We start from the raw sequence: 20,301 nt of genomic DNA, 5'->3' as shown, positions 1-20,301 counted from the left end.
CATCAGAGCATTATGGCATATCAGTGTCTGATTTATTGTCAGGTTCATGCAGTCTATCCATCAATTTCTCAAGAACAACTCATGCACATGACAGTCGGCTATGTGTTGGCCCATGATAAAAGTAGGTACACTTATCTTGCCATTGCCCACAGAAAGGTTGTCCGAGTCTTAGATTTGACTGACTTTGGCTTCTTGGCTGGCTTTGCCTTTGTAAGTGTCCCTTGCCATAATGTAATTACAATGTCATTGATGTTGTTGCAATGATGCAAGCAAGGTCAAGAAAAAGTCGCTTGGGTTGAGGGTTGTATCAGGCGGGGTCAGGAGTTGGCATGAGTGGGGACACATAGAAAATACCATGACCTACCCAACGAAGTATATTTGAAAATGAAGATAGTTGCAGGATAGTCCAAATCCCAGTAATGACTGTACATCGTCTGTTCTTCTTGGTCCGGTGATTCTTCCCCAAGGCTTAGCAAAATCTTAATGATAGAAAGTGAGGCATGGGACGAATTGATACACACCTAACCTGGTGAGTACAACCCTTTTTCAAGCGTTCATCTACCATCCCTTCACCCAAACAACTCGGAAGAATGTTGTGATCCTCCTTTTCTGGCTTTGACTTCTTGAACCTCCTTCTTCATGACCCCATCACAATTTTTGCACTGTCTTTCGCATATATTCGGTGTCTAGCTAGTCCCTGATCCTCCTCATAATTGAAGAGATTTGCCTCAGTAGCATCCCTCAAGGATGATACTACTAGCACGCCTCTCGAGGTATATATCCTTGTGACCCCCCAGAGTTCACATTCCTATTTCCTCGCCCCAAGTTCGCTCTGAGGGCTATTTGGGTGGCAAGGTCCAGGTTTTGCCAGCCAAGAAGCGAAAGTCAGTCAAATCTGAGGGATTTTCCCATTCATGGGCTCTGATAGAGGTGGCCAAGATTTTCGCTCTGAGGGGTATTTGGGTAGCAAGATCTTGGTCCCTCCTTTCATGGGGGAAACAGCTCTGATAGAGGTGGCCAGGAATTTCGCTTTTGTTACCTTTTCACTTTCTTGTTGGCTCTGGGGGTAATTTGGGTAGCAAGGTCCTGGTTTCCCCCCTTCATGTGGGATTCATCCCTGATAGAGGTGACCATGATTTTCGCTCTGAGGGGTATTTGGGTAGCAAGATCTTGGTCCCTCCTTTCATGTGGGAAACAGCTCTGATAGAGATGGCCAGGAATTTCGCTTTTTTTTACCTTTTCACTTTCTTGTTGGCTCTGGGGGCAATTTGGGTAGCAAGGTCCTGGTTTCCCCCCTTCATGTGGGATTCATCTCTGATAGAGGTGACCATGATTTTCGCTCTGAGGGCTATTTGGGTGGCCATGTCCAGGATTTGCAAGCCAAGAAGTGAAAGTCGGTCAAATCTAAGGGTTTTTCCCCTTCATGGGCACTGATTGTAGCTAGAGTGTTAGAAGAAGCTCCGGACACTGCTTTACAAACTAACCAGTGAATTGGATATCCTTGAACATTAACTTTCTTCCTGCGGTTCCATCAGAGATGCAGTCAAATTCCACTGTATCGTCCATTACCCAAGAACAACTTATTCATATGACAGTCGGCCACATGTTGGCCCACATGGTTTTGCCAGCCAAGAAGTGAAGGTTGGTCAAATCTAAGGGCTCCTTCCCTTCATGCAGGATTCACCTTTGATAGAGGTGGCCAACACTTCATATTTTCGCTTCTTTTAACTTTTCACTTTCTTGTTGGCTCTGGGGACAATTTGAGTGGCAAGGCTCTGGTTTTCCTCCTTCATGCGGGATTCATCTCTGATAGAGGTGACCAGGATTTTCGCTCTGAGGGCTATTTGAGTGGCAAGGTCCAGGTTTTGCCAGCCAAGAAGTGAAAGTCAGTCAAATCTGAGGACTCCTCCCCTTCATGGGGGATTCATCTCTGATAGAGGTGGCCAACTTCTACTTATATTTTCGCTTTCATGGAGTTATGAAGAGAGACATTTATGAAGCCAAAGCCAGCCAAGAAGCGAACATCGGTCAAATCTAAGGACTCTGCCAGATTTCCCTCTAAAATAAAGTTCAAAAGTTGGCTGCCCCTGTCATGCAAGTCAATACCAGACAAGAAGCAAAAGTCAGTCAAATCACAGGACTTGGACAAGTCTTGTTTGTGTGAAATCCACCAAAGCCAAGAAGATCGTAAAAAAGCGAAAATATACATGTACAAGATGGCCACCTCTATCAGAGGTGAACAGCTTGGTCCCTGCTGTGCATTTCTGCATAACACCTCTGCAATTCACAATTTTGGTTTTTCATAAGGCAGATACAGGCAGAATCCAACACTCCGAACCTTGGCAACAAATCAGCAAGATGTATTCGCTGGTGCATCACAGTGGCATAGTAGGGTGGTGAGCAGGCCCCCTCTGAGAGGACCGCATTCTTGCTTATGTAAGCAGCAGCAGCACCACACTCTCCTAAGATCGATTTTTACAGCCTTCATATGACTTGGGGAGGATAAGGTAGGACTTGATTTCGAGGTTATTGAGCAATACAAAGACCATGGTCATGCCAGATTTGCACGAAGAAATCAATTCTCAAAGTTGACCACCCAGGTCATGCTGGCCCCCCACACATTGATTTTAACAGCCTTGATATGACCTGCTTGACTTCAGGCATGACTCATTTTAGAGGTTATTGGACCATACAAACATGTTGGTCATGCCAGATTTCCCTCTTAAAATCATATTCCAAATTTGACTACAACCCCTGTCATGCCCCTCCCCCCCCACCCAAAGATCGATTTTTTCAGCCTTCATATGGCTTGCTTGGCTGTAGCTAGGACTCTTTCTAGAGGTTATTGGACCATCTGAACACATTTGTCGAGCCATAATTGCACAATAAAATCAAATTCCAAAGTTGACCCCCTAGGCCATGCTGGCCCCCCCACACATCGATTTTTGCAGCCTTCATGTGACTTGCCTGGCATCATGTAGGACTTGATTCCGAGGTTACTGAACACTCCGAAAACGATGGTCGAGCCAGAATTGCACGAAGAAATCAAATGCTGGAGTTGACCCCCTAGGGCATGCAGGCCTCCCCCACATATTGATTTTTACAGCCTTCATATGACTCGCAAGGGTTGATGTAGGACTTGTTTCCGAGGTTATTGAACACTCTGAAAAGGATGGTCGAGCCAGATTTGCATGAGAAAATCAAATTCCGAAGTTGACCACCAAGGCCATGCTCCCCCACCCAAAGATCGATTTTTTCAGCCTCCATATGGCTTGCTTTTCTTTAGGTAGGACTCGTTCTAGAGGTTATTCGACCATACAAACACGTTGGTCGAGCCAGATTTCCCTCTAAAAATCATGTTCCAAAGTTGGCTGCCCCTGTCATCCTCCCCCCACCCAAAGATCGATTTTTTCAGCCTTCATATGGCTTGCTTGGCTTTAGCTAGGACTCGTTCTTGAGGTTATTTGACCATCTGAAGACGTTGGTCGAGCCGGATTTCTCTCTAAAAATCATGTTCCAAAGTTGGCCACCAAGGCCATGCTCCCCCACCCAAAGATCGATTTTTCTAGACTTCATATGACTAGCCTGTCCTTCAGAAGCATTTTTCCTGGGGGTTATTGAGCCCTCTGAACACGATGGTCATGCCAGAATTGCCTGGAAAAATCGTGTTCCTGAGATATACAGGGTCCTCCCCCTCCTCCTGACCTCCTATATGTCACTATCCCGGTGTTCTGCCTCAATACCGATACTGAAAACATCTCTCCTAGGGTATTTGAGGCCTCTGAATCGATTGGGAATGGTCCCAGACCCTCCGGAGGTCGGCGTTCATGTGATATGGGAGGTGGGCTCAAATATCAGTATTTTGGACATATCTCCACAACCGAACCGCCGATTTTCTTAATTGTTGGCTCATATCCATCACAGAAGTACCCTCCATGATATGTACCAGCCCACCAAAAGATATTTTTTTACAAGTTTGAAACCTATTTCTGTTTTGACCCTATAAATGCCAACACCACCACCAACATAGACACCAACTGATCGATGGTAGGTCAAGAACGGCTCCCTCAGGGGACCGTCTAAAAACTCTGCACTCACCCAGAATTGGAGCGGGGCGCACGTTAGTGACGTTTATGGTCGATGTCACCCCATCTGGTCTCCCTCGCCCAGCTGCGACTTCCTGGATCCAGAAGGCATCGATAACGAAAGCAATGAACCCCATGGTGAGTGCTGTCTTACCCACGCCGACCTCGTCAGCGATCAGCATCCCTGGCACCTCCTCATCCGACTTGGAAGCAGACCAGATCTTGTCGACCATCGCAGCGACACCAACCCGTTGATGCCACAGGAGGGCCAACGGCTCCATGTCCTCGTTGCCTTCCACGAATTTCGACGTCGACGCCGCATCCCACGCGCACAACCCAGTTTTCGAGTGAAACTCGGCAAAAAGTACGGGCTTGCCACCCGGGAACTGCAGCAGGTGATTAAGTTTGTCGTTATCCATCTCTCGCCAACCATCCACGCCGAGGTCTTCAGAAGCGTCGTTCCAGGCAGCTTTCCCGCTGTCTTCTATGTCTTCCTCGTCTTGTGGGGCCTCTAACTGACCGGGTTCAGTTTCAAACATCTGAACATACAGCGCCCAGATCTCCTCCACGTCACCGGCGGCAACGAGAGAGCCCGACTTAACCTTGCGCGCACGCTGAGCACCACGTTTGCCTGGTAACGACGGTGAGTACACATGAAAACGGCTCCCTAAGGGGACCGCGCTACGCACGGCCAGGTGTGTTGTCCGTTTTCACCGTCACCTTCTCCTTTGGCACTTGCCTAACCTTTGCTACCGCAACCACGACGACCTCTTTCAAGAACTCCTCGTATTCCCCCAGTTGATCTTGTTCCTCGGGGAACCACCCGACTGCCATGCTGAGCGCCTTGACGGCCTTCGTCGCCTCACGCAGCTGCTTGGCAGTGACCTCATCCGCGTCCTCAATTTCTGTCCCAAGTGAGTCACTAATCATACGTGCCTATCAAGACGACTCACCTTTCACGGCTACGGACGCAGCCAGTTTTTTCATGGGCAATCCTGTCTTGGCACGCCTGTAGCGTTTGCGGTGACGCTCCCAGGCGTGATGGTTGATGGCATACCAAGCATCACGAAAATCGCCACGCGGCACCCGTTCCATTGCGTTCTCGCCAGCAATCGCGAGCAGGACGTCCTCCCTGGCGCCTTCCGCATCTGTAATGTTCGGAAACTCCTCCCCTTCCTGAAGTCCCTCGTTATTGATTAGTTGCAGCGGTGCTACTCCGCACTCATTGTACGCGTCGTCAATCGCATGACCTATGTTGTTAGATACCTTTTGTTTTGTGAACCATTTCTTCAAGGCCGAGCGTCCAGCACTCCATCCTCCCTCGCTCTTGCCTTCGAGAACCTTATAACGTTCTTCTCCGGTCTTCCTCTTACGAATCGCCTCGATCATCGCGACAATAGACGCCCTCTCGTCCTCGGTGAGATGCTTGTTGGGTTCATCGAATAATTTCTCAGTCAGCCCGTACAGCTCCTGCAGAGTCCCCGACTCCTCCGCAAAAATCCAGTCCTTACCGGACAGGAGGAGCATCAAGACGGCGCTTTGCAGATTGTGACTCATGTCTGCTCCGTCAGCGGTGCATTAGCGTTGTTGTACTCCTGGGTGAGTGCACTTACTAGTTGTTTGTTGGTTTGGTGGGTTTGTGTTTCGTTGTAGGTGTTGTTGGTTGCTCGGTGGGTGATGTGTTGTCACCTCCGGCGCAGCTACTTATAACGCGATGGATAATTACCTTGAAAATATCAAATTTTCAGGGACGTTGTGATTGTGCGCGACGTACGCTACTCGATAACTACATGGGGATGCCCCGTCAGCATCAGGGTTCAGGGTTAGTTTGTTAAAGGGTGTAGATTGCCTGATAGCAGTGGGTGAGCGCGACTCGTTTCTTTCATATCCGCAGTGTGACTGTGATTGATGTCAGTAATCGGCTCCCTGAGGGAGCTGCTGCACTGGATCTTTGCTGAGTGTTTCTCATTTTGTCCGTCCTTGCTGGCTAACTAACTGATCTCATGGGTGGATTCAGAATACTGAGATTTCATGATGGATGGGCCGACAAAACGTGTCTTCGATGTGGTGGGTTTTACTTCGTTTCTACTTTGTGACAATCGCCTGGGTACAGACTCTGTACGTGCCGATCGATATATGGTCAAATGGGGCAAAGTCGACGCGATCTGGGTGCGGCTCCCAATGGGAGCCGCGCCTGCAGATGCGCGTCTCTTGCCCCATTTGACCTTATTTCGATCGGCAACGAACGGAGTCTGTACCCAGGCGATCGTCACGAAGTGGAAACGAAGTAGAACCCACCACATCGAGGACACGTTTTGTTGGCCCATCCATCATGAAATCTCCTTATTCTGGAAGGAGTTGTACAGATTCTTAAATAATTGTATTATATATTCTAAATTACATGATGTTTTAATCGATGAGACCTGTCCCTCTCAAGTGGGTGAACGGAACCCATCACACAATGTCACATCTGACATCACACATGTGCAAGTACACTAACGCATTCTCTTAATCACCGCTGTTGAGAGGCGAGGCGCGGTTACCACTTGTCACGTGGGACAAATGTGAGGTCAATTGTCCGGTCCCCTCAGGGAGCCGGTGACAGTCCCAGTGCCAGATCTTCGCAGCGATGTTTTAGTGTGAACATATGTACATCACGTACATTCCTATTGCATCAGCACATGGCTTACACGCACTTGCCACTGTGAGTCACAGATCAGTGTAAGTAATGCAACGGTCCCCTGAGGGAGCCGTCCAGTACAGCGACTGTTTATCAGGCAAGTGTGCGTGCGGTCCCCTTAGGGAGCCGCTGTTCATCCTTGCCTGCCTCGTGCCTCATCACACTGACAACCCTAATTCGTCCTAAAAAGGAAATACTTATCTGCCTGCCGCTAATTTAGACCCTAGATTAGGGTTAGGGTCTCAAGCACTGAGCCATCCACCTGCGCAACCTACAATCATCTATCAACCCCACCCCAACGCACACGTCAAGCGACTTCGACAGCCAAGTCACAGAGTACTCCCGACGGTGACGGAAGTGGGGGCCCAACGGCAGAAGCTCCGTCGAAAGAAGCAGGCAGAGCGGATCGTTCGAAAGCACCCTTTGCAAACGGGTGTTCTTCTCCTGCTCTTTCCTCAACTCGGTAAGACATTCCAACGCCTTTTCCTCTGGACTCCCATCGTCCACCTTGTCCTTGTATCGTCCTAACACCTTCTTGAAGATCGTGATGAGGACCTCCTCCTCCGTCTCTTTATATTCATGCAACGAATTGTTGCGACTAAGGTGCGCTGCGAGTGTATCTCCTTTTGCTAATAGCAGAGCTAAATAACACGATCAGCGTGTATTCGACAACCTAATAATTCCGCTATGGCTACAGTAGCCATAGCGGATCACAGAGGTATGTACCGTGCTCCGCGATGGCTACTGGCACCATCGCGGAATAGCACATAACGCACTGTACATATACGCGATGGCTACTGTCGCCATAGCGGAGCATGGGGATATGCACCATGCTCCGCTATGGCGGCAGTCGCCATCGCGGAATGAATGAGAATAAGGACAAGACAACTTACATTGATTGTAGACCACGACGCCCCACTTCCCAATATCCTCCATCTTCCCAAGGAGCACGCCCATCTGCTCGCGTAAGTCGTCCCATTGGGTAACGTGCTCAACTGATACGTTCGTCAGCCCAGAGATCTTGTCGCGCTTCTTCTCCAGCGACGCGTACTCGTCCTTTAACATATGGTGATACTTCTTTAACGCCGCCAGACAATGCTGGCCTGACGCAATGATGATCTTGTCTTGGTCCAAGATCTCCAGTTCTCGCACCGTGTCTGGCTCACTGAAATCTGCGGAGAGCGTAAGTCCTGTTTTCAAACGCTTCATGTCAATGATTATCGGAATCGCTGATGTCTCTTTCATAGACACAATCCCAGATTGCTGGAACGACAGTATCAGCTTGTTCCGTTCGACCTCGTTCTCTGCTCGGTCGTTATAAACGCCGAACTTTAAACGCTTGGCCATCTTCAGTAAGTCGATCCATGCAACGCCAGCCTTGCATTTTCCAACTTGTGTATCCAGCTTCTGAGTAGCCTTCCCCACATCGTTCTGGGGCGTAATCGCCTCAATCGGCCTCGTATCTAAGTGCAGATGCAGGTTTGATCCGCCTGTGTCCTGATCACCAGTTAGACGCACATAACACACAACGTAAGTCTTCTTTTTCTATTTTAAAGCCTTTGATAACGTACTGCGTTGGTTTCTCCTTTCTTCGCTCTTTTTCCTCCCATCCTTCGTCGCAGATCAGTCAGTACGGCGTAGGTAGATCACTTTATCGTGGTGGTTGCGTCTGAAGGACGACATTAATTTTTTTCACCCTTTTTCCTGCTCCGTTCGCCTCATGTCCTTTTTTTCTGCCTCCGTTCGCCTCATGTTGTGCAATATCAGGTCCGCGAACACCACGTGACACACCACGTGACTCTTATATTTGACTTTGACTTTGCTCCGCGATGGCTACATTAGCCATCGCGGAATGTTGTTTATTTACTTTGTATATATATACACATGTATTGTATATGTACACATGGCTCCGCTATGGCTACAGTAGCCATCGCGGAATATTGTGTACATACACAATACATGTGTATATACTATTAGCTTTTACGCTATGTACCTCTGTGTTTACGCTATATATATGCTATATTCCGCTATGGCCACCGTTGCCAACGCTGGCTTCACTACTCGTGTATGCTTATATCAATCATATTGTATAGAATGTTGCCATGTATTAGTGTAATGTTCATATAATGTCATTTTTTGGCACATCATTGGCTCATTATATGCTTTATTCACATGTTTGGACTGTGTGGTCCGCACCAATATGTCTTAATATTTATATCACAAGTAAAATATCCTAACTTAACCACATGTTTAACCGAACCTATTTACAAGAATCATATATCATGGAACCCGTCGAGGTCGTCTGCGTTATCTTCGGCAGCGGATGAGGGATTTTTTGGGGGTGTAGCAGGTGCAGATTTGGGTGGCCTAGGCGTGACTTTGACATCAGCGAGAAGATAAATTGCCTTCTGCTTGCTAGAAGATACTTTTGAGCTGCTGGGATCAGGGATAGCATCAAACTCGTCACTAGTGATAGTGGTAAGATTGTGTTCGTTGTTGTCTGATTCGAACTTGACGGGTTTGCGGGATCCGGGAGCCAATTTGAGTTTTGCGGGTTTGATATGAGGCTGACATCTTCAAAATGATCTATCACAGTAGGACTGAGGCTTGGACATCGTTCGCACCCGATCTTCGAAATCCACTCACAGAGGATAATTATTAGCCCAGACATGAGGTTTGAAGAGCTGGTGCATATCACGAACGAGTTCAACAGTGCGCAGTTGAAGAAGCCAATTTGTGTGATAGCTGGTGTGATAGCTAGGATGATCACTCTGCGAGAGGGTGCTACGAAGCTTGGGCCAACGACATGTTAGAAAGGTTACTGGGTGACATACACGGCAAGACAACTAGCTTCACCGGCGGTTGGCCCAGAAATCTTGTAGCTAGGATGACACTAGACGTGATTGAGTGCAAAAAGGATCCGCTGGCTTCTGTATAATCAAATGCAAAGTGCGACACTGTGTGTTAGCATCGCTCTGGGGGGAAAATTGGTCATGGCAAGGGGTAAAACGGTCCCCTTGCCATGACGCAGCTGCCCAAATAGATGTCAACATCATGCAAGAAGATTGTTGAATTAATTTCATTTTCATTTTCATTTTCATTTTTCCCATATGGATGATCAGTAAGGTGCGACTTGGATAGCACGGATGGACCAATGGGAGTAACTTGTTTGCCAGTGGAATCCTAACCTGTTCAGCTCCGAACCGGAAGTGATACATATGGTGCGGCTTGGCAGCCGGCACGGACACCTATGGTTCGGGAGTAACAAGGTTACCACTGGATAACCAAACAAACGTTTGGGAGTAACTTGTTTATCCCTCTGATCTTCCTGAGTTCCTATGCCTCACCTTTTCTTCATCCCTTTTCCACTTCCCCCTTCAGCAGTGTCTACCAGCAACGTCAACGACAAAGAAAACTTGGAGCTCATGGTTGCGCTCTCATGTACCATGAGGATACCATTGATTGTGGGTGGGCTTGGGGCGAATTGGGAAAGGAAGGTCTTCGGGCGTTACAGAGTCTTAATTTTTCAAGTTCAAATGGTCAAGGTATGCTGTTATACTGTTTTCTTTATTTTTGAATCACCTATTCATAACCATGATGCGCAGGCGTCCAGTTCCAGAACCACCACGAGCGTTATTTACACCGTATTCACCCTCCGTGTCTATCACTCTTCCCCAACAAAAACCTTTACCTGCTCCCGCGCTACCTCCTCACATCACACGGGCCCAATATCATACTCTTCCAATATTTCCTCCCTCACGCCTTCTCAAAGTGCTTCGCAACAGTAATGTTCTTTCTTACGCTCTGCTCGATTTACAACTTAATGTGACGCCCGCACCAGACTCTGGATTTGACGAGTCGACTTTTTCAACGGCTTCTAATGTCTTGCACGAGATCATGACATGGTCTTCGTTGGCTGGAGTTGCGGGTACAGGCACGTTGACGCAGCCGCTTGTAGCGTGGCTTGGTGCCTTAGGAGATCCACTTCACCCTGTATTTCGCCTCCAACATCACGTCGTTAAAACCCGTACCCAGAACACCCACCCTACTCGGGCGCCTACTTTGTGCAGAAGTTCTTGCACCGCGCTTTGCACAACCCAATGGATTACAAGGATGGGAGGTGAGAGCTTTTGTCGGCCTCTAAGATGCTCATTCAATACATGCCATCAGGAAATTGAAGCCACTTTGCACTGTATCATGTCAATACAAGAAGCGGCACCGCTGGAAGACAACCCCTTCCTCGCCCGGCTGTTTGGACCTGATGTGCTTGGTCGTTTGCCGACTTCAGGTCAGGAACGCATACGTAGGACCATGCTTGGCTTGATTGGTAGGAGTATCGTACGCGACTTTTGATTGTCTTCCTAACCTTACACGTTCAGCGGCGCACTCAACATGGTTCACAACCCAACCGAAAGTACCGACATCCAGCTCAACTCCGTCTCTTCTGATGAACGCCATTTCCGACGTTGCCGCCGCTTTACCTGAGCCTACATTATGCTGCCTGCTGCAAATGCCCTTCGTAATCTGTGTGATGCTAATTGTGCTGCGCTTGCGCCTCATATTGGAGCGTTTGCGGAGCTGCATGCTGGATTGAGTGGTATCCCGGTCCGTGAGGTCCATGCACAGTCTGCATTTCCACTAACATGCAAACATGACCAGGATACGGAAAAGCGCAAGGTTCTTCGATCAATTGCGAGCGTAATACAAGCATTGTCACCTGAGGAGGAGATTTCACCCATCCAGGGAATTATCAGCCCGGTAGTCCAAAAACTTACACAAGGCCTGGACGTTTCCTCGCAGGTTCGTATTGGACTAAACATAGTTTCCTTGAGGCTGAGTTGTTTTGTCTTACGCAGCTCGTGGACGAAACTCGCATTATCACCACTCCCCAGCTGCAGACATTGTCAGGGCTGGCCAAAGGTCTCACACGCACGCAAGACTCGTTAAATTAGAGGCCTTGTGCAAAGATTATTTAAATAACTTAGATTGCGAAGCATTTCCTCGCTGGGTTTTATCGACTGCCATCCGGCGCCCTCGATGCGTTGATACAATGCGCCGCGACTTCATTGTCGCTGCAAGAGCGATATTCGCTTGTTGCAACATGTATTTCTCCGGTAGTTGTGGTTTTATACTGATGCCTTACTACTTCTCACTTGTTGATGACAGGAAACGCTCATCAGGCGGACAGCGAGTAGCGATCTGGGAGATGCAAGCACGATGCTGATTCAAGGGCATGGTCGGCCGATCCTACGAGCCATTTTGTGTGGCTTCGGGGTGTGGCGCCAAGATCCGCGACGCAGAACCTGATAGAGCTGCTTTCCATAGTGGCATCCAAGTTCCCCGCAGAGACGAGAACGTGGATGACCGATCATGTTTGCGGTAGGAATTGCTAGGCTGTGAGGAGGTCTGCAGGACGACTTTGTGCAATCAAAGGTAAGTCCGGAGGCGAAGCGGGCTTTCGTGAAAGGCGACTGTGTAGCAGACCCAGAGGTATCTGACTGGAATTTCAGGCTCAAACCTCACACTCGAAACTCTCCTCGCAAACCTCAAAACTCCAATCTGTGTCGACTCAGCTGAAGACGATGTTTTTGCCTCGTTTTGCTCCCAGATCGGCATCGAGAACGTTCGGGAGTATGAGGAGCGTCAGTTGAAAGTCGCCGAGGAGGAGAGTTAGGCGCGACTTAGATTTGATCAGCAGGTTGCCAGGCTGACGTGCCAGTGAGTTTTCTTCTTCGCGGTTTTGAGGGTGAGGGACGGACTAACATGTGTGTGCAGGTCTCAGTTTGAAGAGGAGCAATGGAAGCTGACACTTTCCTTCTCGCAGACGCGCACCTCCCCCACCAATTCCCCATGCAACCCGACCACCCCCGTCTCCCTATATGCCTCTGGCACCACCTCACCCTTTAATGTTTCGCCATGCACCATGTCCTCCACCTATGCCCGTTCCGCAATTCGTTTCAAAGCCATCCAATATTCAACCGTCATCCAGGAAAAATCACAATCACAATCACACTCAAGTTCAGTCCCATAGACATGGGAATCACCAACATTCCCATTCGACATCTGCCATGCCTCAGACCATTCGGCACACCACCTCGCAGCAGCTTCGTTTTGCGCCACCCACCTAGCCTTCAAACCATTCACTTCACTGCACAAGCAGTTCGCAAAACCTGCACTTTCTGAATCAGCCTCCAACCCATTTACTTTAACGCGCACCCAGTTGGCAAAACCTCCACCACTCACATTTTTCCCAACATCTTCGTCCGCAAACACCTCACGTAGGTCCCTCCGGTAATGGTCACCGACCGCGCGGAAACTCGGGAAGCAGCACGCACAGGTCCATCATCATTGCTCAACAGTGTCAACACCAGGTCCAGCCCTGTATCCACCAACACGTCGTGCACCATAACGGTCACGATCATTTCCAATATCCAAAGTGCTCTGGGCGGAAGAAAGCGCTCTGCGTGAGTGACATTAAATTCAATTCTTCTCAGTAATCGTCCGCTACCGTCTGGGAAAATTGGTCATGGCAAGGGGTAAAACGGTCCCCTTGCCATGACGCAGCTGCCGAAATTTTACCCCATACCTGTACCCTAGAAGAGGGTACAGGAATATATACTTGGTTGAGTTGCTCACTCTCTTCGGGGATAAAGGTGTTGCTATCCAAAACGTAGCGACATCCGACCAACATGTCAAAGTAAGTTTGTTCATACATCCCATGGAATCGACTCATACACTTATACCATCAACCTGTTTCCCTAAAGGCAAGGAACTCCCCCTCCTTCCACTCCACCCCTCTCCCTACCAGTGAAATCAAGACCACGAACTGACAACCGTCTTGGGCTATCAGAAGATTGGGGAGTGACGACAAGTCAACAACGCTCAGAGGAAGATCCGACGACAGCGTCATCTTCCATCCCTACACCTGCACCAGCCCTCGCGAAACGCCGACACGCTCTGCTCGAGCTTCTTGCCTCTGAACGTGCCTATGCAAGCGATTTGGCACTCCTCAGGGATGTGTATATGAGGTTGGCGTCTGGTGAGTCCTCCTAGCTTTTGATCTCTTTAAAACTATTCAAACCTATCTTTCATTCCAGGTTATCCTCCCTCATTCGGTTTCTCATGTACTAAACGCCCAGTCTCGGGTTCTGAAATTTCGAACCCTGGATCCAACACATCTAGCTCAAATTTGGAATCCACCAAATCAAGCTCCGGCGCATGCTCATCCTTGTCCTCACGCACAGTCAGCACCGTCTCGCATTGTGCTCTTTCTCGCAAAGGGGGATGAGGCTGTTGCTGCGAACCTCATACGAGTCGTTCTTTGCGCACCGCAGTAAGGCAAATTTGGGCCGAAAACTCTATGCAGAGGCCCTTCGCGACGCAGACAAGGTGCGGACGATATTTATGGTTTCTTCAACAGTTATGCTCATACTGGCAACCCGCAGGTTTTCGAACTCAATGCTTCATCTTAACTTGGGTACGAACTAATGCATGCGGTGCTTCATAATGCACAACGCTATGGCGAAGCAATCGAGGTCTTCAAAACCATGGCTCTTGAAGTTGGACGATGCACCCGTCGCGCATATACGAGGTAAGCTATGAACCGCTCATGTGTCAACACAAACATTATGAACACTTTCTCCACAGTTGCGTCCGCAGTATGTCAGTCCGTCTGATGTGGAGGACGCCATCCGAAGCGCCACTCTTGCTCAGTTGGCAGACGCCCCACTTCGGCTAAGTTAACACTTCCAATGGGCGTTTATGTGATACAGAGGAACAGATAAACTCCTTCACGTATCACAGATGGAATCCTGACCTCAGCGGGCGATTATTGAAACGCTGCTCGCCATGGTGGACTGGACCTTGTCACAGGAAGTCAGTCTCGCTTAGTCAACCCTTCGATCCGTTGTATCAGCTTCCTCATTGGACACGCTCCTCCGTCAATCTTGGCCTGTTGAACCGAGAGCCGCTTTGGTTCGCGAATTTCGACCATGATATCCAAGACAAGCTCCAAGCCGCTCTCTATCGCGTGCCCTCCCACGAGTTTGTCTTCCGCTCTCATCAACTGTCCGCTCGCATGTCAAAACACTCGACAGAGCTCCCAAAGAATCAGCGGAACCTCCAAGGGCTCGTCTTGCGCATGTGCCAAGAGCACCCTTTCCATGGCCTGTACCAGGTATTCTGCTTACGTCCAGAGCAACCCCAGGGCGCGCGAAGGACTTCCTCACGATTTGAAACTCAATCGTGGACAATTCTACTTTTGGCCCCGAGCTGGCGAACTTTCTCGCGCATATGAACCACGATGTTTTAGATTCGGCAGCGATGACTACCGAAGCGCACTCCGTAGTCCTCAAAGGCACAGACCCTGCACATCCTCGCCATATCACCGAACTTCTGACTGGCATCCTCCGCGCCTTTGGCGAGCCAGCTGACATCCCTCGTATTCGAAAATGTATATGTGATGATGTCTTATGCTCGAAGGACAAGCTTCCGTGGCGAAGATCGTCCCTCTGGCTTGTCATAAGGGTTGTATTGCAGACATCTCTCGAGCGCACCACCCTTGGTCGAAAGGGCTACAAGGCTTTCATGGCCTCGCTTATGGCGGACCTTGTGTCCAAAGCGCTTGAGAAGGATCTGTCGAGCGATCTGCTCTACTTCATGTCCACCCAGATTAGTCGCCGCGACTCTACTGAAGCACGTCATCTCGATTTTCTCGCGATCTAGACCTCCATCCGACGACTTTGGACGCCAGTATGCTGAAGATCTAGACGACAGCAGGATAACGAACAATCACCCATCTCCCCGAGCCCAATCCCGACAGTCGACATTCAAGGTTAGGATCAGATGTCTATAATTCATTTGTTGCGTTCATTAACATCTTGACAGGTTGCATGCGCATGAGAAGGCTCGGTCATGGCCATTCAGTCGTGTTTTTGCGTCTCCAGAAGTATCGCAGCATCTGGGACGTTAACAACAGGGGCTATGCTGAGGACATTCACGTGTCGGATATCCTTGTGTGGGCCATGATTGAAACGTGCGCGGACATACGCCGTCATGCTCCACAGTGGCTTGCATGACATGGATCATAAATCTCGCTGCCGTTCATGGTCTTCATTGTTATCCGGCAATATTTCTCCTGCTAAATTTGCCAATTCATGGCGTCAGCTAGAGTCCAATCACTTGGAAGGGCTATAGCCCCAGCTCTGATGGGTGACTCTGCCCCACATACATTTGTAGAAGAAGATCTTTTGGGGAGATTCCACAAGCTGGGGTTCGTTATTTTCCCTGATAACCGCCTGGACGAAGAGCAAGTGAGAGAAGTGGTGGATGAAGCCGAGCTCCAGCGCGAGGTTGAGAGGCCGCTGTCGGTGGTACCTGCAAACCATATAATTGACGAGGACGTCCCGTACTTCATCCGAACAGGCTGTATTCCGAAAGGATCGGGTGTGTTCACCCCAGTTTTCGACGTTCTCGCCACAACTTCGGCTGCCATCTCCAGGACGTAGCCGTGGTGGACCCATCATGTGCTTGCCTCGAAGGACTTCACTACCGTTCTGGCCGGCTTCTCAGAACAAACAGACAACTACATTCGCCCAGTCAACTGGGTTCTTTCAAGCACAGCGCCTGGTTTGCCAGTACTGGTCATCGTTAGCCCCTTCGAGGCTAACACCTTTTTACCGGAAATCGAGGCAAGTACGCAAGTTTACGTGTACATCCGGGTGGCTGGCGGGGGAGGAAATAAGTGGGATTGGCTACCAATAATTCACATCAATGTATGACTAGCTGCGAGCACAGGACAATTTAAGGATCTGGGTCTAGAGATGCTCGGGTTGATTCCTCAACCCAGTCTCTGACTCTCGTTTTCAAGTCGACTGTCCTCTGTCGCTTTTTCAGGTGTAAGACTGCACGACTGGTGAGAGTGACTCCACTCAAACCGGGTGACAATTTGCGCTTGCAACTACCTGGTAGAGGCTGATCTTTGGGTTGATCAGACTTTGGGGTATGTCCGTGTGTAGAGTGCTGTTGCGACCGCATGGCGCGTTTACTTCCGCGAGAAAGTCTCTCTATGTCCTCGTCGTCGTGGTCTCTCTTCCTCTTTCCCCTCCTTTCTAGCTCCCAAGCCCTCGCAGTCTCCTTCGTAGCTTCGAAAAGGGCCCAAGTATCGCACAACAGTGTAAGTCGTTGTGCAAGTTCCACGGACTCGCTTGTTTGTTGCGGATAATGGTCAAGTGTAATTTGTTCGATATGAGCTCTTGTGCATTTAGGACCTGCGTTTATGACCGCAAACGGAGGCGCTACGTGACATTCAAGTGACGGGAGGTTTAGATAAGGATAACTGTGATGATTCCAGCTTCCATCATCAGTTTTGTGCGAGATGAGCGGATGCTCTCTGCCGGGTAGTGGTACAAGCGTGTATCTTGTTTTAGTTTTGAGGTTCCACTGCATAATTTTTTTGCTGTAGGTTAGCGATATTGTGAGTAAAACGAAATTAAGTACCTTTGATCTGAAATAATCAATGCCGCTAGGCTCGGACCTTTTCCTCAATGTGATTGCCTCTGCGACATAGCCATGAACTTTCGCCAGCGCATTTGCATCCGGCAATAGAAACCAACGATTAGCATCAAATGCATAGTGCCAGTCGCGTGATACTGCAAATTAACATCAGTGTCAACACCGCGTGAGAGATGCAATTTGTCGCACAATAGAAAAGGTTTCTTCTGCTGTCTACATGGAATGATCCGAAATCCAAGCCAAGGCAGAATTCGTAGAGCGTCAACTGAAGAAACATCACGATTAACAATACACTTCCATAGATAATAAAATTGCCCACACGATCAGGCTTGCTCGCACGTTGAACAGCGTGTGCGATAGTGGGCGGGATGATCGCTGACTGTGTGACAAGACAGCGGCGGCCATCGTAGATGCGGCCATATAATGCATCGAGTGCTGTACGAGTCTTTGAAGAGAGGCCACCAGAGTCTGAGCGATGTGTAGGGGTTGTGAAGATGTTGGATTCCCTGGTGGATGCGCGAGTGGGGGTATAATCATCGTGACTGCTTTCTTGGAGATCTGGACTTGGGGTGAAGCGGTCATCCTTCACAGACTCAGTAGAGGAACTGAGATAGGATGATTCTGGATCCCAACCGCTAGCTAGAGAGTCTGCATAGACTGACATTAGATTGGTTTTGCTAAACAACGCCTAGGATGGTATGTAGATTATCGATATGATGTTGAAATTTCTGACGACAGCGGAAATTTGGTCATGGGAAAGTGGCAAGCCTTGGGTTCGAACGAACGATCGAACTTCGGCCCCTGCCGAGACTGATCACGGCAATTACCGCAGCAGTTGCAGCATTAATGTTATCACGCTGCCCCATTAATGATATTGGTTCCGTGGGACCATTTCATGCAAAGTACTTCTCGACAGAACAAGAGAACTTCTCTGCGCACGAATGATATCGCAGGCGTAGGTTCCAGGTCTTTATCCTTGCTATCCTCGCCACGCGTATGCATCTCCATCTCTGGAATATTGACCGGGACGTACGTCGATAATGAACAACGCCGACTCGGAAAATACCGCCATATGTGCGTCGGATCTTGCTATCAAGTAGCTAGCCTTGTGACCACGTCCCCACACGGTCTTAAGCTTCCTTGTTTCACCCCCATATGACATCAGCATCGACAACGTTTCATCCACCAGTCTCATACACTTACCTTGCCCGCTTTGACTACTGACGCTTTGACTTTTCACTTAGTTTGCCTTTAGAATATCGTCAGCTCCCTCCAACAAGTTTCTGCCGAGCCCAAAGACAGTTGCTGTACGTGTGTTTTATCAGAAATCTCTTCTCCATACCTGGACTGGTTCCTCGCCTCCTCAGATCTTAGGATGTCCCTTTACATGAGCATTTCGATACCGGCTGCACTCGCGTGACCTTAGTTTTATCACGCTACCTCACTATAGCGGTGGTCAGGTCAGTTCTCCCAATAGTCTCTTTCAAATAACTCACCCACTCACCTCCCGCTCAGCCAAAACTTGGCGTAGACAAAGGTCCTATCCACCTCGTCCAGGCAGGGCTCATCGAACAGGTCGAAGACCTCGGATGGCGTGTCGTCTTTGATGGGCACCACCAATTTGAGGATATTTCTCCCCCAACCAATGGCACCCTAGTTAATGCCGCCGATGATGCGTTCTGCACGAACAGCATGGCGTTGAATACAATGATCTTGGTCGACACTGAAGGATAAAGCAGATCTAGGGATACCGCATCCCCTTTCAGTCGCTTATGCGTAGCGACAAGCAGGCCTGCAATATCTTGCAGATTCAAAATTGTAATGAAAACATAGTCCAAGTAAAACAAAGACCGTTGATCTAAACAAATGCAGAAAAATGAAAAATGACACCCATATCACCTATCCGCCTCACACCAAGCTCACTGGGGCGAAAGTCTCCCCTTCTCGCTGTTAACAACATGCTGGAGACCGTATCCATAAGTCAACAGAGCACGGCGCGAACTAATGCGACTCACCACAACAGGAACAGGAACAGATGTGCTCCGCCTCCGCTTGAACCACGATAGAGCAAACACCCCAGCGAGCATGAATGTTGAAAAGGCAGCGAGCAGCATGTTAATGTTCTCAGCACCAGACATGATACCGAAGTAGCCGTGATTGATTCCACATGCAGATTCCCATTGTTTTTGGCTCGAGATAGCAAAGTTCTGGAAAACGTATGAGTGCGAGCTAAACACGACGTGCACGAAACTTACCTCAAGGCGATACAAGAATTCTGTTACCGCAAGGTCTCCTTTGTGACCGAAGATGGGATAAGTCTGGAAATCTTCATTGGTCCCGTTCTTGAACTTGATGCGGAGGAATTCGTGCAGTTCAGGTGGAGGTCCACGAAGAAGCTCAAATGCAAGGGCGGATGCATGGTTAGCTGGAATACTTACGGATGGCAGCGAGCTGAGGATGCTCGTTGACCATCTCCATCAGTGTAATAGCGAGATGAATGGTTGATAAGTCGTCTCAAGCAGAAGCAACCTGAGGGGGTCCTCGTCAAACGTGATGCGTTGAAGCGAGTGAAGAATGGTATGAAGGATAGTACGGCCGGCAACTAGGCAGGAGATTAGATGCAAACCAATCGAAGGAATGAAACGTACTGTTTCCAATTCCTTCAGACTGGGATGTATTAATCGCACATCTATGATATACTACGAAAGTGACCTACCTGGTTACCATCGAGAAGTGTGTAGAATGACTCACACGCCCTGCCATGCAAAGAGCTTACTGGCCTGACACTTCGAGGTAAGTATCAGGCGTTGATCCTGTGATGCCCGCTTTGACTTTACTCACCTGTCAAACAAAGTTCTTTGACTGGGATCAAGGTCACACAAGGGAAAGGTTAGAGCGGCAGTTTCAGATTAATAGTTATCTATGAAGTCCTTGCAACATTGTATGCTGGCAATGCACCAAACATGCACAAATACGGTGGCCTCAGCTCAATAAATTTGCCTTGGAACAATTGGGGAACACTAG

At 48.9% G+C, this 20,301-nt stretch overlaps 12 protein-coding genes across 12 annotated transcripts; 6 read left to right on the top strand and 6 right to left on the bottom strand.

Annotated features, from left to right (window-relative positions):
• Positions 1-131: 131 nt before the first annotated feature.
• On the bottom strand, positions 132-1,364 carry DEU56DRAFT_761563 (uncharacterized protein; the record flags this gene model as incomplete). Its single annotated transcript, XM_041350555.1, has 5 exons — positions 132-220; positions 365-479; positions 527-635; positions 1,040-1,180; positions 1,237-1,364. 5 exons carry the CDS (start codon positions 1,362-1,364, stop codon positions 132-134), a joined length of 582 nt encoding a protein of 193 aa, XP_041201782.1.
• Positions 1,365-3,918: 2,554 nt separating this feature from the next.
• On the bottom strand, positions 3,919-5,642 carry DEU56DRAFT_919270 (uncharacterized protein; the record flags this gene model as incomplete). Its single annotated transcript, XM_041358248.1, has 4 exons — positions 3,919-4,037; positions 4,099-4,716; positions 4,775-4,990; positions 5,039-5,642. 4 exons carry the CDS (start codon positions 5,640-5,642, stop codon positions 3,919-3,921), a joined length of 1,557 nt encoding a protein of 518 aa, XP_041201781.1.
• Positions 5,643-6,962: 1,320 nt separating this feature from the next.
• Positions 6,963-8,375, bottom strand: DEU56DRAFT_919269 (uncharacterized protein; the record flags this gene model as incomplete). The annotated part of the gene is made up of 4 exons (XM_041358247.1): positions 6,963-6,988; positions 7,041-7,406; positions 7,659-8,262; positions 8,337-8,375. The coding sequence occupies 4 exons, from the start codon at positions 8,373-8,375 to the stop codon at positions 6,963-6,965; spliced, it is 1,035 nt and encodes a 344-aa protein (XP_041201780.1).
• Positions 8,376-9,038: 663 nt separating this feature from the next.
• DEU56DRAFT_761560 (uncharacterized protein) lies at positions 9,039-10,192 on the bottom strand (the record flags this gene model as incomplete). The annotated part of the gene is made up of 5 exons (XM_041350554.1): positions 9,039-9,339; positions 9,412-9,549; positions 9,600-9,647; positions 9,954-10,013; positions 10,113-10,192. 5 exons carry the CDS (start codon positions 10,190-10,192, stop codon positions 9,039-9,041), a joined length of 627 nt encoding a protein of 208 aa, XP_041201779.1.
• A 167-nt stretch (positions 10,193-10,359) lies between these two features.
• On the top strand, positions 10,360-11,118 carry DEU56DRAFT_919267 (uncharacterized protein; the record flags this gene model as incomplete). The annotated part of the gene is made up of 3 exons (XM_041358246.1): positions 10,360-10,686; positions 10,742-10,885; positions 10,936-11,118. The coding sequence occupies 3 exons, from the start codon at positions 10,360-10,362 to the stop codon at positions 11,116-11,118; spliced, it is 654 nt and encodes a 217-aa protein (XP_041201778.1).
• Positions 11,119-11,248: 130 nt separating this feature from the next.
• DEU56DRAFT_932400 (uncharacterized protein) lies at positions 11,249-11,550 on the top strand (the record flags this gene model as incomplete). Its single annotated transcript, XM_041358736.1, has 2 exons — positions 11,249-11,370; positions 11,425-11,550. Coding segments are annotated over exons 1-2 (237 nt in total), but the record flags the coding sequence as incomplete, so codon positions are not given.
• Positions 11,551-13,454: 1,904 nt separating this feature from the next.
• DEU56DRAFT_919265 (uncharacterized protein) lies at positions 13,455-14,053 on the top strand (the record flags this gene model as incomplete). The annotated part of the gene is made up of 3 exons (XM_041358245.1): positions 13,455-13,462; positions 13,530-13,804; positions 13,863-14,053. 3 exons carry the CDS (start codon positions 13,455-13,457, stop codon positions 14,051-14,053), a joined length of 474 nt encoding a protein of 157 aa, XP_041201776.1.
• A 953-nt stretch (positions 14,054-15,006) lies between these two features.
• DEU56DRAFT_718783 (uncharacterized protein) lies at positions 15,007-15,447 on the top strand (the record flags this gene model as incomplete). The annotated part of the gene is made up of 1 exon (XM_041347645.1): positions 15,007-15,447. A coding segment is annotated over one exon (441 nt), but the record flags the coding sequence as incomplete, so codon positions are not given.
• Positions 15,448-15,650: 203 nt separating this feature from the next.
• DEU56DRAFT_748383 (uncharacterized protein) lies at positions 15,651-15,842 on the top strand (the record flags this gene model as incomplete). Its single annotated transcript, XM_041349351.1, has 1 exon — positions 15,651-15,842. A coding segment is annotated over one exon (192 nt), but the record flags the coding sequence as incomplete, so codon positions are not given.
• Positions 15,843-15,920: 78 nt separating this feature from the next.
• On the top strand, positions 15,921-16,271 carry DEU56DRAFT_919263 (uncharacterized protein; the record flags this gene model as incomplete). The annotated part of the gene is made up of 1 exon (XM_041358244.1): positions 15,921-16,271. The coding sequence occupies one exon, from the start codon at positions 15,921-15,923 to the stop codon at positions 16,269-16,271; it is 351 nt and encodes a 116-aa protein (XP_041201773.1).
• Positions 16,272-16,451: 180 nt separating this feature from the next.
• DEU56DRAFT_984953 (uncharacterized protein) lies at positions 16,452-18,113 on the bottom strand. The gene is made up of 4 exons (XM_041360024.1): positions 17,597-18,113; positions 17,467-17,542; positions 17,263-17,414; positions 16,452-17,205 (listed from the first exon to the last, which is right to left on the bottom strand). Exons 1-4 carry the CDS (start codon positions 17,939-17,941, stop codon positions 16,567-16,569), a joined length of 1,212 nt encoding a protein of 403 aa, XP_041201772.1. The 5' UTR covers positions 17,942-18,113; the 3' UTR covers positions 16,452-16,566.
• Positions 18,114-19,043: 930 nt separating this feature from the next.
• Positions 19,044-20,180, bottom strand: DEU56DRAFT_984952 (uncharacterized protein). The gene is made up of 7 exons (XM_041360023.1): positions 20,119-20,180; positions 19,994-20,057; positions 19,926-19,944; positions 19,747-19,879; positions 19,533-19,702; positions 19,293-19,484; positions 19,044-19,238 (listed from the first exon to the last, which is right to left on the bottom strand). Exons 2-7 carry the CDS (start codon positions 20,038-20,040, stop codon positions 19,197-19,199), a joined length of 603 nt encoding a protein of 200 aa, XP_041201771.1. The 5' UTR covers positions 20,041-20,057; positions 20,119-20,180; the 3' UTR covers positions 19,044-19,196.
• Positions 20,181-20,301: the final 121 nt, after the last annotated feature.

The sequence above is a fragment of the Suillus clintonianus genome (genome assembly GCF_016758775.1).
Source record: "Suillus clintonianus strain FC179 chromosome Unknown DEU56scaffold_160, whole genome shotgun sequence".
NCBI classification, from domain to species: Eukaryota; Fungi; Basidiomycota; class Agaricomycetes; order Boletales; family Suillaceae; genus Suillus; species Suillus clintonianus.
Note: the sequence above shows the minus strand (reverse complement) of the source record. Positions and strands in the feature narration are given on the sequence as shown.

Bases quoted from the DNA above. Each gene is read 5' to 3' on its own strand.
- DEU56DRAFT_984953 (XM_041360024.1), bottom strand. From the start codon at position 17,941: ATGTCAGTCTATGCAGACTCTCTAGCTAGCGGTTGGGATCCAGAATCA. The intron at 17,543-17,596 runs GTGGGCAATTTT...ATGTTTCTTCAG, and splicing joins GTGCGAGCAAGCCTGATCGT to TTGACGCTCTACGAATTCTG. The intron at 17,206-17,262 runs GTACTTAATTTC...AAAATTATGCAG, and splicing joins TTGATTATTTCAGATCAAAG to TGGAACCTCAAAACTAAAAC.
- DEU56DRAFT_984952 (XM_041360023.1), bottom strand. From the start codon at position 20,040: ATGGCAGGGCGTGTGAGTCATTCTACACACTTCTCGATGGTAACCAG. The intron at 19,485-19,532 runs GTAAGTTTCGTG...TACGTTTTCCAG, and splicing joins AATTCTTGTATCGCCTTGAG to AACTTTGCTATCTCGAGCCA. The intron at 19,239-19,292 runs GTGAGTCGCATT...TACGGTCTCCAG, and splicing joins CTGTTCCTGTTCCTGTTGTG to CATGTTGTTAACAGCGAGAA.